This window comes from Lepidochelys kempii, chromosome 2, assembly GCF_965140285.1.
Source record: "Lepidochelys kempii isolate rLepKem1 chromosome 2, rLepKem1.hap1, whole genome shotgun sequence".
Lineage (NCBI taxonomy): Eukaryota > Metazoa > Chordata > Testudines > Cheloniidae > Lepidochelys > Lepidochelys kempii.
The window spans coordinates 138451322-138469869 of record NC_136381.1 but is presented as its reverse complement, the minus strand read 5'-3'; the positions used below and the strand labels follow the sequence as shown (position 1 = coordinate 138469869).

At 42.5% G+C, this 18548-nt stretch overlaps 1 protein-coding gene across 7 annotated transcripts in view; it reads left to right on the top strand.

Moving 5' to 3' along the window:
• TRIO (trio Rho guanine nucleotide exchange factor) overlaps positions 1 to 18548 on the top strand; it is a 403258-nt gene that overhangs the window by 111569 nt on the left and 273141 nt on the right. For all 7 annotated transcript variants that reach the window (XM_073332315.2, XM_073332317.2, XM_073332318.2 and 4 more), the window contains one exon: positions 14194 to 14268. In XM_073332315.2, the coding sequence (XP_073188416.1) occupies positions 14194 to 14268 (75 nt within the window). The remainder of the gene's footprint in view (positions 1 to 14193; positions 14269 to 18548) is intronic.

Genomic DNA, 18548 nt, shown 5'->3' with positions numbered 1-18548 from the left:
TAAAATTGAGCTTTCAAGAAAAAACATTATGGTGCTGTGGCTGGTGCCCCGGGAATCCTTTTCTTTATATACCTGCCCAGTAACTACAGCCAGATGGGAGAGTCCATTTTTCTAGGCTTCACAAAGACTTAGGGATGATAACAAATCTTGAGTCAACACAAAACTTGACCCTAATGTTGTGTTGTTAATAGTTTCTAAAACAATATATTGGTTTGCTTGGTACTTAAAATAATTTTTTTTCTGCGTTAATAAGCAGTACTGGAAATCCATTCTGTCACTATAACATTTTAACTGTTCACTTTTACTTGACCTATATATATGTAAATTATGTAATTAAGCACTATAGAAAAATCTTTCAAGATATAGGAAAGTTAATGCTGCATTCTTGTGGGAAGATGTTGGGTATACTGTACCTTAAGTATTAGGCAACAGCTACCTAAAACTGCCGACTTAAGTGTTACTAATAGTTGTGCGTCCAACATCAGAATTGCTTGTGGCATACAAGATGCTCTTACGTACCAGCACCTTTCAGGTTCTAAAACTAAATAAAAGTAATGTCTTCAAGCTCATAAACCATACCATCAGTGATATTAGCACCTCTAAACTAAATGTCTGCAGTACCAGCCAAGAGAAGAAATATGGAGCTGGAGATAAGAACAATCTGGTGAACAACAGCACATAAAACGCCTATTGGTTCATGAATGAAGCAGTAAGTTGATGCTTTAGACAGTGTTAAAGGGTGAAATAATATTTTTCAGATAAAAGTGGGTGACTTAAAGGCAGGAACGGAAGAAAGACACCAATGGACATATAAGTTTAAAAATCCAACTTACTGAATATCAGGGAAGCAGTATAGGTCACCCTTGATATTAATTTTGCATTTATAAACAGTTTAACGTCCACTATTCTATAAACATCAGTCGTATGTATTATAAGCACTTTAGTGGAAGGTATTGTAAATGGTTGTAAGCCAGGGTGGTAAGCTACCAATTACTTGTTACTCATGAATTGACCTTTAAACTTTAAGTGGACCCTTAATATAAAGTGTTACCACTGTATTCAACTCAAAAGTTTGTTCACAATAGATCCAGTCAGGGAGGTTATTTTCATTTACATTTTAGGTTGTTCCCTCTTCTCCCCTCCCCAGCAACTATTAATTAGCCTGTCCACCTGCTCATTCACCCCTTGTAGTACTGCTTGTGTCTCATTCAACTATTATGGCTCATCATCAAATCAGTTTGTAAGCATTTTGGAACAGGGACTGTTGTTCTGGTTTGTACAATGTCTCAAACATGTTTTAAAATCACTCCTGAGCACTTAAGAACAGCTGTCATAAGAGCAACCATTTTTCTGCCTCAGCCCCTCACATCTATCATGCTCTTTCTCCTTTGGCTCTAAATATTTTGGTGTGTTAATTATCTTATGGTTTCTGAAACAAGATAAAACTTGAATACCTTAAATTCATTGTTACTTTGAGGTTTACAAGGCAACGTATCACATTGCTTCAGTGTACTATTGGAGTCGTGCAAATTGCTTGCAGCCGTTGTGTGGTGTCTTTGAGTTCTCCTCCCCGTCTCACAGTTGGCACTAGTAAGGGAACAGGGCATTTTATACCATCCGTAACAACTGAATCACAAAACAGATAGTGTGCATTTGTACTTAGCACTTTGTTATTTTTTTGCTAAGAACTAAAAAACTGGCAATAAATTCCATTCTCTATTGTGTTGAAGTAATTCCAGGCTGTCAGTTCTAATTTACATGCATGTCTGTGAGTCGAATGCAGCCCTGCAGCCTCTCAAATAAAGTGTGGTCATAGTGCAGGATATTCCTTCCAGTTTGTGGGGGTGCATGGGGTAGATGAGTGGAAGGGAAGTAAGGTATCCAGAGCAGCAATCATGATGAGCAGTTGAAGGTTTGATGATGTAATGTCTTGTGACCGGTGAGTTGTCAGGCCTGACCAGAGCTGATTTAGTCAAAAGCACAACTGCCTCAGTGCTCTTGAAGTCTCCTAAAAGTTGAGGATAGCATTTTAATGTTAACTTACAGGCTTTGCCTAAACAAAAACAAAGAAGAACCTCTCTTAATTTGACCAGTGTGGCTGGTGAAATTAAATGTAGAGGTGGGTTTTGGTTTACATTGTTCTCTTCTCATTCCACTGTAACTACACATGTTAGAAAACCTATAGGTGGCTAACATTAAACAGTCTAACTTAGAATATGTAATCAAACACCACTACGTGGATACTAAGGTACATAATGTTTGGTATGTTTTACTGCTTGTTGAATGTCCTTACACAATATTCAGAGGCTGAGTGAACTGAACAGGATGACACTTTGTGTGTGCTTTTTGGCAAAGAGGAATAACAATGACATTTGTTTTTAAAGATGACTTGTTAGTCATACTTAAAATTGTCATGGTGTCCTCTGAGCTGGGGGATCACCAGCACATCCATTATAAATTGCTCTTTCCAAAGGGTGGATAATGCTGGTTCCTTTAGACCAGTGGTTCCCAAACTTGTTCCGTCCCTTGTGTAGGGAAAGCCCCTGGCGGGCTGGGCCGGTTTGTTTACCTGCCGCGTCCGCAGGTTCGGCCAATCGCGGCTCCCCGTGGCTGCGGTTCGCTGCTCCAGGCCAATGGGAGCTGCTGGAAGTGGCACGGGCCGAGGGACGTACTGGCCGCCGCTTCCAGCAACTCCCATTGGCCTGGAGCAGCGAGCTGCGGCCACTGGGAGCCGCGATTGGCCGAACCTGCGGATGCGACAGGTATACAAACTGGCCTGGCCCGCCAGGGGCTTTCCCTGAACAAGCGGCGGAACAAGTTTGGGAACCACTGCTTTAGACTGAAACTTGGGGGGGAAATGGTAAAATTGCGTCCCTTAGTAAATACCCTTGAAATCTGCCTTTGAACTTTGCTGAAGTTCCAAAGATTGGGTTACTTCTGTATTACCTGAACTGATACATTATAGGCAATGTCTAGAACCCTGCTAAAAGAGAGAGATTAAGATAACTAGAGCAGTTGAGAAGCTAGGGATGACCACTATATATTGCAGTAAAAAGGAACACTTGTAAACTCAAGAACACGACCATGAGACTTTCTAGATATACCTACAGTAAAATGAGTCTAATGGCTTCTAGTCCTGAGAAACATGGCAACTACTGTCCACATTTTCATAGTTTTCTTGTTCATTATTACAGCTTTTTACTTTTTGAATTCAGACACTGTTGCCAAATATTCACTGGTTTCAGACACTATACATGAGTCCACAACACCATTTTCCAGCCTGCACTTCACAACTCTCACTAATACCCGCCGATTGCTGACTGTTTGAGGCCTGAGTCCAAGTCTGCAAGAGCCTTGAGACGGAATTAAATTATCCTAGAAATTCTTTATCCAGGTCAGAGTTACGGCATGGAAAATCTCGCTGTGCCACTGCCTGCTGGTTTTGTAGCGAACATCTCCCAAGCAGTCACTGTGGTATATTTCACAAGCACTACATTAATTAAACTCGGAATCAAATGACCACTTCAGTTGTGCTTGAAATAACTTTTTCATGGAATAAAAGGCCATTTAGGTATTCGCCTTGGTGTATTTGCACATCGCTATTGAAAAACACCAGTGAAGTCCAGCACAATGGAATATAGTGGCTAAGTGGGAGAATGATACCCTTTTATTGTCAAGTAAAAGAAATGAGAAGAGGGGACATGTGAAAAGAGCCGGAGCTTTGTAGTGAAATATCCTCAGATAGCAAGCAAATTTTTATATAATAAAATGGGTTGTCAGGAAGGTGGGAGGGCTGTGATCAAAGTGCTCTGCTTGGTCTATGGAGGGAACAGAGTAATGAAGCGGTGTGGACCATGACTAGGAGTCAGTGAATTTCATTACTTTTGACTCGCCTGCCCCTTTTTAGTCTTTCAACAGGCAACTGGAAATTAGTTTCTCCCCAAGATGTAACTTTCGGGTGAGTCATTTTGGTTGCATCACATAACTTTACTAATGGCACTTAACATTATGTATTTTAATCAAAAATTGCAGAATACACAGAACTGAACCATAGGTGTTAAGGTCTGGTTGTCAGTGTGTCACTTTGTTTCTACAGTTTCTATATGTGACCATTTGCAGAACAAAAGTTGAAGGAAATGAAAACTAATGTTAGAGCAAGTTGCTTCTCTTTGCTCACTGCACCAGGGGAATTGCCTTTAGAGATGAGAATTTCACTAGGCTGTCTCATTGAGCACACTGAAGTAGGCTTGCCCCGGCTTGTGATCCCACTTCACCACCCTCTGAAGTGAGAATTCAGCTTTCTAGTTTAACATACCTTTGAGAGAGCTAACGAGATAAGCTTTAAATGTTCTCAACTGAATTGTTTGAGGCTTCTTCTGTTTTAAAAAATAAAATCTGTTCTTCAAGCTTCTTGAAAGGCTTTAAAAATATATTGCCTCTACAAAGAAGATGCCTTTTATAGATGGCCATTTTCTGTCAGTAATTTCTTTTGTTACCTTGGAGAAGGAGCACACCTATTAGATCAGACTTGGAATCAAATACGTATTTTAGGTTTCTTACCAAACTTATTTTAGACCCCATTAAATTATTTGGAAATTTCCTTTAATTCACCAAATGGACATCGTTGTTTTAATGGTTTCAGGTCTGATATGAGACTTCTTCTTCACGTCCATGTAAATCTGAAATTCCACCGCCTGTTCTGGTGGGAAATAGGACTCTCTCACCTGGGGAATGAAGCTTTCTTCCCAAAGTTTCGCCCACACTCAGTATAGACCTTATTCACCTGTAGGTTTATTAATATATTTAATTTCTTTTTTTCCTCTGTTACTAAAGAACTCACTTCTGTTTGTTGGGTAATCCAGGTATAGGTTAGGGAAACAAATTGAGTTATGTTTTATAACCTCACTGGAATATTATCCAGGTGAATTTAACTGATCCATATTTAGCAATAGACATACCTCTTCATAGGGAATAATTTTGCTTTTGGAATTACGTAATAGTATGTAGACAAAGATTTGTTGAAAAAGTACAGAAAGACCATTCTGGAAATCCTAGTTCAAGTTTTAAGGTGCTTGCACTCATTACTGTTCTTGCTGTGGAGTACAGGTGAGTTGAAAGGAAAACTACGAAGCTTAACTTGTTTTTCTCTTTATTGACCAATTATTACTTGAAATTTAAAACTGAAGCTTGTCTTTGGGCCAGACTAGTTTGCCTCCGCTTATGCAACTTGTGTGTAGCTGTGAAAATGGCAGATGGTTTGTCTGCTGCCTGGTTCATGTGCAGCAGCAGGGTGACCTCATCCTGCTTATGCACTGATCTGGAAGCAGACAGGCAGGCTTCCCTCTCTCTTCTTAAGAAAGTGCATGGGGGAATTGAACACCACTAGATGTAAATGTTGTGTTCCATATGAAGTGGTCTTCCACACATTGTGAATGATAGTTGAAAGTATAAGACTTATTACTGTTTTTACACAAATATGTAAATTGTGTTATATACAGCAAATACCAAATAACTGTATGTGGTTCTCTTCTGCCCCCTCCCCCAGTCTGTACTTTTCTTTGTCATGGCTGTCCCTAAACCTATGCTCCTACCAGAGTAGAGTTGCCCTCTTTACCTCCCTGACTATTGGGGGGAGGGGGAGAGCAAGGGAGGAACAACACTGGAGTGTCCCTGCAAGCCTCGCTACACCCCAAACCTCAGCTTTTCTTTCTGGTTGTACAGCCCCTTCTTCCGTGGATGTTGCTTTTCTCCCATCAGCTCTCCAAACCACTGAGAAACTTACTTGCTAGTGCCTCCTCCCAGTCAGAGATTGAGCCCTCCCCACATTACCCACGCAGGTATGTTGTGCTGTTTGCGGAAATCAGCCTGAAGCTAACACACCTGTTTTAGCACAGAAGCCCATCAGTGCTGGGGCCAGTGATGAAACAGGGGTGCCAGTGTGATTACTAGCTTGTACAGTCATGCTAGTGCAACTAAATACGGTGTGCATCATTGGATATTTTTGTAAGGTGTCTTCAGAGTATGCAAAATGAGCTTTACACTCCTTTAAAGGCAGTCTTTTTAAGGGAATTTATATAGTGTCATCCTCTTCTCTGTCTTCCCCCCCACTCAGTATTGCAATAACAGCTAAAACTTGTTTCCCAACGTAGCTTAGTTGATAATGGGGTATACACAATTACACTGTATATGTGGTTAGTCATTGAATGTCATCAGAGGCAATGCGTGGGGGGAGCATGCGGGGTCATGTGAGCCCCAGAATTGCTTGGCTTGTACTGAGAATGCTCACATGAACTGAGCATGCTCAATAACACCTGCTGAAGCCGCTGCCCTTACTCTGCCCCCCACTGTCCATGTAGTGTGTTCATGGGATTAACACAGTTACCTTCTTCTCTGTCTCTAAAGGAGATCATAGATTTAGAGATTTTGACCAGATTAAAGTCTTTAAATTTGTCATAAAAGGTTTGTGGGTGCCACAGACCAGTGTGGTTTCTTGCTACTCCCTAAAGGTGGCTCTCTGACTGTCTGCAATTCATAGGCTTCAAGAAACCATGTAACGTACAGCATAAAACTTCAGTATTCATAAGAGTATGACACTCATGCAGAACATGGCAGTGTTCCCAAGCAGTGGATCCCTTTTCCTATTGATTTCCTAAGATGATAATTGTGATTCTTGATTGTTTGCAAGGTGTCAGCCCTGAAATTTTGTGATGCCAGCTAGCTTCCAGATTTGCAAAATAGAAGTGTAGAGTAGCAAATGAAAGTGACAGGATTTAGATTTCTACAGTGTAAGAGAAAGTAATAGTACACACCAGGGTGGATAAAAATCAATGATTTAAAAAACAAATCCGATTTTTAAAATTTTTTTATTGAAATCAGATTGTTTTGATAAAATACTTTTTGAGGAAAAACCCTGTCTAAAGATAGATACATTATAGCTCAAAGATATCTCATCATGGAATAGGGATTATAAATTCTAATTCTATAGTATGAGACAATATATTCATGTAATGTTTAAGAAAATTTTTGTAAATGAGTTCCAATAGTTCATGGATCAGGGACCCAATCTTATGGGGTTCCGGGGGCTTCTGTAGAGATTTAGGTTAATCTTTCTATCTACTCAGTGCTCAGTCTGGAAGATACCATCAGAGATGCTTCGTTTTGCAGTTCTCAAACTGTGGATTTGTGTCTCCAGAGATAACATGCTAGTTAACAGTAAAAATGTTTTAAAATAAATAATATATAGAGGTGAGAAATAACAGACCTCAACCCTATTGCCCTTCTGCAAATTTGTGTACACAGATTCAATCGCTTACTTCTCTCTAAAAGTGCAAAGTTTCAAAAAGTTCAATGAACAGAAGATTGTTGGCGGCGGAATAGATCTGGACAAGGAGAAGAAGTCTGGAGATAAATGTGAGAAGGGAGGGACAGGCAGTAGAAGCAAAAGTGAAAGTGTTTGAGCAGCATATTCCAGAAGTCTTTCTGAGCATAGCCTTCATTGATTTGAGATCTACCATACCATTCTCTCACTAGAAGGGAAGACCTATAATGGCAGCAGGCCGTAAAAGAGACCCAGTTTGGGAATAAGAACCGTTCAAGAAATGTACGCTTGCTGCTGCTGTTTTAAAGAAAGGCACACCACTGAACTGGTGGAAGTCACTTAAGCACTTGGATTCAGAGACTGTTGAAATGGTAATCTCACTTCTAACAGCAGTAGCTTCTTCTGCCGGTGTAGAAGAATATTTTCTTCCTTTGGACTAATTCATTCCAAATTGAGAAATGGTTTGGGACCTGAAAAAGCAGGAAAGCTTGTTTTTCTTTTCCAGATTATGAACAAACAGGAAAATGAAGGTGAAGACGACTGAGTTAGCTGCAGAAGCCAATATTTTAAAAAAGGAGTATCCGATGAAGTCAGCTGTAGCTCACAAAAGCTTATGCTCAAATAAATTGGTTAGTCTCTAAGGTGCCACAAGTCCTCCTTTTCTTTTTGCGAATACAGACTAACACGGCTGCTACTCTGAAACCAATATTTTAAGTTTCTCATGTTGACCTGGCTGACAGTCACTTTAATTTTTGTTTTTATTTTAAAAATATTTCGTTTAACTATTTTAGTTCAAAACAGTTTTAACAAAAACAAACCTGATTTTAAAAAAGTTGAATATTTGTTGAAGAAAAGAATCCAGAATACATAACATTATTTTAGTTAAATAAAACAATTTAAATGTTTGTCTGGTGGGGATCTCCTCCTAATACAGCATGGCAAGAAAATCCTCCAAATATTAATGATTAACATGTTGAATTGGAGATAGTTCACCTCCCAATGACTTCATAAATATCTGCTTCAATTACCCTTGCTAAATGAAATAACCAAACAATCATTCATTTTCTGATATAGCTGTAAAACTAATCGGAAAAGTTTTCAAAATAAATCACTTTCAAAATGTGTAGTGAGTGCCTTCTAAAAATGAAACCTACATCGGTCTCTGAGTTGTGAAGAATACGTATTAAGGTTATAACAACCAACAAGAATGCACTTTTATGTAGAAATCCATGATTAAATCAAGTCTTCCTGACTAGTGATTTCAATCATGATTTAAATCAATTTGATTTTAATCAAATCCACCCTGGTACACACTGCTTACCTATTCTTTTTAGTGGTTTATCTGCCCTTTGGTGGGCCTTTTTCTCCAAGTGATCTAAAGGTGCACACAACCTACATTTTAAGTAATGGGCGGGCTGGCTCTATCTTTGCTAAGTTTTCCAGTGTTGTCATAGGGTTGTATAAAATCCTTAGCACAGCAAGTAGTCTCTTAATCATCAATTAAACATCTCTCAAATGTCCTTCAGTAATTGCAAGGTGTGTGGCACTTGATTATTTGCTTTATGTACTCAGAGTTCCTTCAATTCCACACCATCTCAGTATTTTGATACCATAGTGGTGATAGGGGGCCTGAGAAGTTCAAGCAACAGTTGTTTTCCCCCTACACTTATATTCAAATATTAGAAGATTTTTTTTCTGAGTGTTTACCAAATTCTATAAAATGTAAAGCTTATTAGTATGACTTCTAGTAAAGCAAGAGGAAGAGGACCTTACTGAATTCCACCATCCTTTAGACCCAGATAGCCATCTAAATTCTCTGACTACATGACTTACATAAAATTTAACAAAATCCAGGGACCTACTAGTTAACGGTAACTGACAAAAAAAAGAAATGTGAAATGGCAAATTGGTGTTAAAACTAAATAGTAAACTGCACAATTATTTGAAACGAAAACCCACATTAAATCTTGGTGGTATTGTTTGTATAAAACCAAAAGAAATTATAAATGAAGCTGCTATTTGTTACTCTTTTTCTTTATGTAATTTTAAAATCAGGTATTTGGCAAGCAAGAAATTGCTTTATATTAGCTTTGAGTGGTGAAAAACTGATGTAGAAATAGTGTGCAATGTGTTAAACAGAGACTTTATACAGGCAAATATTGTGTTGAATGGCTGCAAATGCTATTGTGTGAGAAATATGATCAGCTTCAGAATCCCAATCATACATTTTTAATTATACATGCTCGAATTAGAAGTCCATTCGTCACTTAAAGCTCTCAGTATAGGTATGTACATATAGAATTGCCTCTACATCTCAAACCTTTGTTTGCTTGAACACTATGCCACCTTGTGCTTCTCAAAATCCTCTGACTACTGCAGGCACTGCAGTGAAAAACACGGCAGCAGCAACTGCAGACTGGCCTGGTTTGAAAGGATGACATCACCTCCATTAATGTGTGATAAAGACTGCTGGCTCAGAGGTTGCTGAGCTGTGTAGAGATTGGTGCAGATTTTTGGCACTGCTATTGAGTACATTCAATGACTTGCTTCAATAAGTCTTACTAAACCTACAAATCATAAGTGCTTTGTAGTACAATTAACCTTAAAACAGATAATGTGCTGCTTTATTTATTGGCATATTAACTCCCCCATGGAGTTAAAAAGAGCACATGCTCTTTCCTTTCTTCCAGCACCCTCTCACCCAAATATAACCCCTGCTGTCTTTTGCCTTCAGTAAATTCACCATTGTAGAACAGGCACAGAAATAGGCCTTTAAGGGGACAGAAACATGAAACTCGTACACTATGAGCCTTTAAGGGCACATTCAGCTGCAGTGAGTAAGTCTCGGAGGCCCCAGTTTAACAAGGTGCCTAATCTAGTGCCTAGCCTCACTAACTACTCATTCCCAAGTCAGTGGGATTATACACATTTTTAGGTATCTAGTGGAATTGGAGCCTAAGGCAGACTCTAACATACAGAACTAGCCCTATACAATAAGATTATTTCTGCATGAATTTCTATCAGATAAAACAACATTTTTCACCTTAACCTTAATAAAATCAGCATCTTAATTGGTCCAGGGTGGCGGATGAGGAAGTGGTATACAAAACCCTCAGCAGGTTTAGGGTCGATAACTCAGAGTATTACCAAAGAACTTCGTCTCTTGAAAGAGAGGCTGCAGAATATGGTCACCTTTCTAGAGCTGGTGGTAATCGTGCTATGGCAGAATAAATGCTTTTACAAACATGCTGGCAGACTTGTTCTTTTCATCTAAAGCTGCTGGCCTTACTCCTGTCCCCATAGAGGCACAGCTGCCGCAGGGGGAGCTAGGATATATCAACAAAAAGTTGCTACGTAGATTACTACGAAACATGAGCGGCTCCCTTGAGCAGCTGCAACCTGCGGGACCTGTGATGCTCAAACAGGGATCTAAAACTTCAAACCATGCCCCCACATTAGTTTGATGGATGTGGAATAGCTATGTAATCTAGGAATGATGACCTGTAACTTATCGATACCGTGTGTGATCCGAATAGTGAGAATTGCTCTATGGCTATAATGGCTTATTGGGCTGTAATTCGAATGTTTTGGTTAACTTTTAACGGTGGGCTATCAGAAGAACAAGGAGGAGAGCAACACAACAGCTGTAGATAAGCAGCCTTGTGACAAATTTGGGGGCAGTTACAAAACACTGGCCAAATAATTAGTGGTGAAGTGTGCTATTTCCCGGCTCCAGTCCAGAGCAATGCAGCTCTTTTGCCAAGGCTGGGAGCCTGGAGATCAAAGCGATTCTTAACAGTTAAGACTTGGGGGCAGGGTAGGGGGATTGTCAATGAATTCTTCCTGTGGGTGGCAACTGATGTAATCACAGACAGGTCATGCAGGAGTGTCCGAAATAGAGACCTTCCCAAGCTTCCAGGAGGGGACAGTAGGCCTTAGGGAAGACAGGCCTCAGTATTGTTTTTGGTTTAAGATCTCTCTCTGAAATGTGTTGGTACTAATTAAAAATACATGGCATTAAGAAGGTTGTGTGGTCACTGGATGCCACTGGCCATAGCTCTCGAGGAGAAGAAATGCACATACTGAACCCTGAACCTAAGGCACGCCTCCTTAGGTAATCACAGTATCCAGGGACTGTAGCCTAACTCCCAGTCTTGATTCCATTCTGAGATGAAGGCTTGAGAAAGAGACAAGAAAGGGCCAGAGGTCCAGTCACAGTTAGCAGGAAACAACCAGCAGAAACTCATTGGAGCAGAGGCAACGTCAAAGCCACCTTCCCTCATTTGGGACGAATTACCACTGGGGAGTGGGGGGCAAGAATGAGCTTGTGTAAAGCGCTATGTGAGTTGCACTATTTTGCCTTCTGGAGGATTCAAGGTCCTAGGGGGTCTCGTATGTCTCATTTTTAAATCTGAATAAAATCTTGCCATTAAAATGCGGAATGTGGCTAAAAACTGGATGAATTTGGTTTTTAAAAGAATCTTTTTTGAAAAGAGACAATTGAAAATTATGAATTATGATTTAGTCGGGGGTGATGTTCCACCCATGGAGTACCACCTGTTTTGTTGACTTAACAGATTCTGCAAATGAGAAACTCGTTTTATCTTGTTTGCAGGTATTTCCCGAAGAGATTGCCGGTAAGGAAGCATTAATGATGCACTTTAGCAAAAATTTCTCTTAGCAAGATAAAGCAGAGGTGGGCAAACTACGGCCCGCGGGACCGTCCTGCCCGGCCCTTGAGCTCCCAGCCGGGGAGGCTAGCCCCCGGCCCCTCGCCCGCTGCCTCAGCTCACCGCACTGCCAGTGCGGCTGTGAGCTCCTGCTGGGCAGCGTGGCTGCCAGTCCTACTACTCTGAATGGCATGGTAAGGGGGCGGGGAGTGGCGGGGTTGGATAAGGGGCAGAGGGTCCCCAGGGGCAGTCAGGGGACGGGGAACGGGGGGGTTGGATAGGCGTGGGAGTCCCGGTGGGCCTGTCAGGGGGTGAGGGTGTGGATAGGGGTCGGGGCAGTCGGAACAGGGAGCAGGCAGAGTTGGATAAGAGGCATGGTCCCAGGGGGATGGTTAGGGGTGGGGGTCCTGGAATGGGACGGTCAGGGGACCAAGGGTGGGTTCAGGATTGGATGAGTCAGGATTCTGAGGGGGGCAGGAAGTGGGAGGGGTTAGAGAGGGGGCAGGGCCAGGCTGTTTGGGGAGTCAGTCTTCCCTACCCGACCCTCCGTACCGTTTCGTACCCTGATGTGGCCCTCGGGCCAAAAAGTTTGCCCACCCTGACATAGAGTACTCTAAGCACTATGCATGTGGTTGACTGGAAGAAGAAAAGGGGGACAGAAGAAGGATACAAACCGAGTTCTGGCTGCAGGACATGGGGTGGCATTCCTTTGAATGCTGTACATTTACAAAGGGGTTTAGGATGAACCATTCAAGAGACTTAAAGTGTCACTCGCTCTCCATGATGTGAATGCTTTTTTCCCCAACTAAACATGCAGGATCTTGGAGTATGTCTGTGCTGCAGCTGGGAGCATGCTTCTCAGCTCAGGCAGACAGTTTCACAGTACCTCCACTCGAGCTAGTGCATTAAAAGCAGCAGTGTAGCTAGGGGTAGCAAAGGTAGCTTGGACTTGCTTGAATACAAACCCACCCATACCCCCTAGGTACATACTCGAACAGCTACCCTGAGCTGCCACTTATGCTACCCCAGCTACACTGCTATTTTTAGTGCACTAGTTTGAGCCAAGCTAGTGGGTTTACGTACGTGAACTAGGAAAAGCACTCCCAGCTGCAGTGCTCGTTCTAGTCCAGTGCTGAAAGTTTTTCTAATTTGGTGGCAACTGTTAAACAAGTCTGTGTTTGATGCTGACTTGCAGCGATTTTTTAAAATATGATTTTTAACTTCTGTGGATACAAATGGAAAATGTAACACCACTGCATAGACTATTCAAGCCTCCCCATCCCTACCCTTTCTGAACAAGAGACTACACAAACCTCTTGACAACTCAGTGATCTCCTTATGAAGTTTCTCTGTGGTCTTCTAAGACTTAATGGTACTAGCTTCTAAGTGACAGAATTTATTGCCACGTTAGTTGAATTTTTTATTCTGGTAAGCTTTGCAACAATGACTGGAATTCTTCACTGAATGAGGAGGAAGTAGTAAAACTACTTGCTAAAGGCCAGTTGACACCTCTTTGGTGTAATCAGAAATTGCTGGACCTTTGGATCATCTCAGATCTCTTTTTGTGAGCTCTGGCTTGTAAAAGGTGGAGATGAATGAATATTCACTGGGTTTTGCATAGTACTCCTAAGGTTCACACCAGTAGAAGCCAGGAGCTAGAAAGGAATCCACATGTAAGACAGCTTTATTTTTGCTTATTGAGGTGTTTTGAAAATGGTGTGTAGGTGACTGAAATTCATTGCTTGCTGCCTTGAAGGATTCATGCCATTAGTTGCATATTAGATCTCTATTTGCTGGAAGAGGAAGTGAAAGACTGGTATCAGAGCACCATTCAAAGTGAGAGCTTCTAAATTAAGCTGACCTTTCTTTTTATCTGCTTTGAAAATGTTTAACTTCAGTGCTTCATCTTCTATTAAGGGTTGCCTACTGACGTTGTTGGTATGTTACATGTATACACACTTCTCAACTGATCATTCGTGTGTTTGTGTAGGTAAAATTGTATAGGATAAAAATGGAGTTTACCAAAGATTCTAACTTACTGAGATCTCATTAACAGGGTTAAAAGAACTTAAATAAAGTTGTAGGCTTCAAGATACATTAAATAAGGTAAATGTTTCCTTGTGTATTAGGTAGATGGGATTTGAAAGCCGGCTTACATTGCATATCAAACCGCTGACTTATTTCCTTGTTTCTTATGTGTTCCAGGGTTTCGCAAAAATGATGAAATGAAGGCTATGGAAGTATTACCAATTTTAAAGGAAAAAGTTGCCTATCTTTCAGGTAAAGTCTTACTTTAACATGCATTGTATTTTTAATTGAAGTGTTTGACAGCCACAGAAAAAAACCCAGTAGTTTACATGTCCACAAAATACCAGGTAAGACGATCTACCAGTGTTAAATATTTGTATGTTTCAACACCTGTAAAATAAGAACCATCACATAATTTTTTGCCAATATTTATCCTTGTACAATGACATAAAATTAAAGTATCACTGGCAACTTGTTTCCATAACAGATTACTTGCTTTTTCCACTTCACTCAAAATGCTTTCCCCTGTCTTATGAGCCTTAAGTTTGTTCTCTGCTTGGGAACATGGTAAAATAGGACAAGTGTGTTGACCAGTTCATTGGGTCGTGTGTTTGATCTGTAAAGCCTATGTCACAAGTTGATTGAGAGACAAAATTGATGAGCATTGCACTGAGAGAAGCTTGATTTCCTCCCCCCCCCCCCCCCCCCCCCCCCCCCCCCAATTTCTCCAGTATACAATTGGAGTTCAGTGCTGGCTAGTCTACAAACTGGTGGAAGGATTTAAGTGTGGTTTAGATTCACAAAGACAACAACTGTTTGGTGTTAACCTGCACACTGATAGGTAACCTCCTTAAAGGAATGCTGACCGTATCTTTTAATGACATACTCCTGTGAACAAGGCTATGGCTGTGGCTTCATTCTGATTTAAATACTTTAAAAACTGTTGAGATTAAGAAGCAGCAGTCTCTCTACCCATAATCCATAAATGACAAATCACTTGCAGAGGACAGTTTCAGCCTTGATATTACCTTTTTTTTAGGTTAATAGTGTGTTAAAAGTGCAGAAAGGTTTTTATCTATAAATATTCAGGCACACAAGGGTGCCTCAGATTGGGCTAGCGCACCTAACACACTGATGCTGCTGTTTGCTTTTGAGAGTGTGGGTCATGAGACTTGCAGGCTCTCTCATCAGCTGGGAGGGAAGCTTATTATCAGAGAAATGCTGAGCCTAATTCCAAGGTCACAGAAACACTTCCCCACACAGGAAGGGGATCACTGAATGAATGCCCTTGTTACTGTGAGAGCCACTGTCTCATCTAGTTATGAACACTAGAGTTTGCCAAGAGCTTTAAAACCCAACAAAGCTTTTCAATGAACGTTGGGGAATTTCAGGCCAGCCATTCTAGTTTTCTTGGTTTGCAGTTTTTGCTTTCGCTTTACTTGGGGTTCATTGGAAGTGCTTGCCCTGGCTTTATTCTATCTGCCTATCTATTCTCTCAATCCTCAAACATAGCACCTTAGAGCAGTGGTTCCCAAATTTTTTACCTCGTGCCCCCACAGAGCTGGGACACAGATGGGTAAGGGGGCCGCAGCTGGGGTGGGTGGGGGAGGAGAGGGGATCCTCAGCTGGTGGCTGATCCTTGGCTAGGGGCCCAGGCCTGCAGCCCGGCATAGGGCTGCAGCTCTGGGGGAGGATTGCTGGGGCTGGTGGCTGGGACCCTGGACCCGGGGCTGGTGGCTGGGACCCTGGACCCAGTGCTGGCAGCTTGGGCCAAGAGCAGAGCTGGGTGGCGCTCCCTCCCCGCCCACCTGTGAATGCATCCCCACAGATTGAAGACCTCTGCTTTAGAAGAATGGGGGAAGGAGATGGTGTAACCGATATATCTAACCTGATTTGGCAAACTTTTGCTCTCCCTCTCCCCTGTTTTATGTTTTTTGTTTTTTTTTTTTTCTCAAAATGCATTGCTTCAGTGAAGCCCAATAACTTGAGTCTTCCCCTAATAGGAAGGGTTTTTCTTATATTAAAACCGTGTACATCTGTGGTGTATGCATTAGTTACTGAAGGCTACTTAATGATCTTTGTCACCTGCCATTATTCCCCCAGTGTTCAAGGAAAAATTGTAAGCGCCTGGGAGTAGGGATCAGTCTCTGTCATGTGCCATAAACTTTTATGGCATAGTGTAAATAGAATATTCAGGTGTCACTTTAGTTTAGAGGTGGGCAAACTACGGCCCGCGGGACAGTCCTGCCTGGCCCTGAGCTCCCGGGGGGAGTCTAACCCCCGGCCCCTCCCCCGCTGTCCCTCTTTCTTTGCAGCCACGCGGCTTGTGCCCGCCCACCTCCCAGGCGTTCCAGTAAGCCTGCCCTGCCACTCTGAGCAGCATGGTAAGGGGGCGTGGGGTTGGATAAGGGGCAGGAGGTCCGAGGGGGTAGTCGGGGGCGGTTGGATGGGGTGGAGGTTTGGGGGGTGGTGGTCAGGAGGCAGGGAGCAGGGGGGGTTGGATGGGGTGGAGGTTCGGGGGGGGGTCAGGAGGCAGGGAGCAGGGGGGGTTGGATGGGGTGGAGGTTCGGGGGGGGGTCAGGAGGCAGGGAGCAGGGGGGGTTGGATGGGGTGGAGGTTCGGGGGGGGTGGTCAGGAGGCAGGGGGGGTTGGATGGGGTGGAGGTTCGGGGGGGTGGTCAGGAGGCAGGGAGCAGGGGGGTTGGATGGGGGGGTCACGGGATCTCGGGGGGGGTTCTGGGATGGGGGGACAGGGAGCAGGGGGGGTTGGATAGAGGGAGGGGTCCTGGGGGGGGCAGTTAGGGATGGGGGTCCGGGGAGGGGGTGGTCAGGGGACAAGGAGTGGGGCAGGGGGTTGGATGGGTCGGGGGACCCGTCAGGGAGTGGGGGTGTGGATAGGGGGCGGGGCAGTCAGGGGACAGGGAGCGGGGGGGTTGGATAGGGAGTGGGATCCTGTGGGGGGGCATGGTTGGGGCAGGGGGTCGTCAGAGGGGGCAGTCAGGGAGCGGGTGGGATTGGATGGGTCGGGAGTTCTGAGGGGGGCGGAAAGTGGAAAGGGGCGGATAGGGGGCGGGGGGCCAGGCTGTTTGCAGAGTCACGACCTTCCCTACCCGGCCCATCATACCGTTTTGCAACCCCAGTGTGGTCCTCGGGCCAAAAAGTTTGCCCACCGCTGTTCTAGTGAGTTAACGAAGCAGTTAATGGGAACAACATGACTGCAAAACATTTTCCAGTCATATTCCTCAAGGAAAAAGGTAGAAAAAACAGGCAGCCCCCTGCAACTTGGAAGTGTTTGCTATTTGGGTATTGGGAATGGTACCTTGCTGCTTTCCATAGTGGAGTAGTGTTAATATAGTTTGTCTGAAACCAGAGAAAATGGGATAGTTCTGGAGGAGCTTGCTTAGTGTTACATAGGCCTACGCAGTGTTTTTATGTTGGTGTAAATGTGAAAGGATATGCAACAAATCACAACATAGAAGATTCTAAATGTATTATACCAGCTATCAGAGCTGCCCATTGCAGTACCCAGGAAAATTAGGGTGAGAAAAAAAACATTGATTTACTGGTTTATTGCAGAAAAATGCAATTAGCAGCTTTTCAATAGATTCTATCTCTGTAGGTGCTGTTAGTTTATCTGGTAAAACTGTATCCAGCTTCTCTGAAATTTATTTACAAGGGACTATATCAGGTCATTATATTAAACCATTAAGATTTAAAAATCGTACATGTACTAACAAAAAAGAAATTTGAGAAAAAGGTATAAATTCCTGAATAAGATCTGTACTGGAAATGTAATGGTTCTGTTAAAACAGTACAATTATAGGCATACTACATTTTTGCATTCATTCCTAATTGGTTTCGTAGAGTTGGCAAGCTGTTAAACAAGCACACTATTAATTGTCAAACACATCTACATACAGAAGTGAAGAATAGTGAGAAAAGGCAGCAATTCTATATAGAAAAAGTACTTCTGGTACAGAACAATCACACAAGAAAGGTTATTGAAAATGTCAGTGAGCACCTCAGCTTCTGGGTGCCTTTTCTTCTCCCATCCCTCTTCTCCTGCCCATGGATCTTAAAATATTTCTCATCTTGAGATACATTAACACTTGCACAGTAGATAGCAGCAGAATCTGGAAGATGACAGTAGCAGTTTACTCTTGGTTGACATTATTATGCTTTCCTCTAGAACAAAGTCTTCAAACATTGCTAGCAATCAGAGCTTGGGTTCTGGAGCTACATATGATTTGTTTTTTAAGCAACTGGTATGACCAAGAAATAATGAAATAATCAGGGCCCTGATGATAACCTTTTTACAGATGGGAGTGACTACCCTAGAATAACCCAGAAAGTTAATGGCATAACCAGGCACAGAGCACAAGAGCTCTGACTCGGGTTCCCACAAAGCTGTAACCGTCTCTGTTCAGTACTGCAGATAAAAACGTTAACATACTGCTGATTTCTCAAACTGAGGCACGAGATGAAGTGACTCATTGGAGGTTTTCCAGTGAGTCATTGCACTTGTATAGTTTG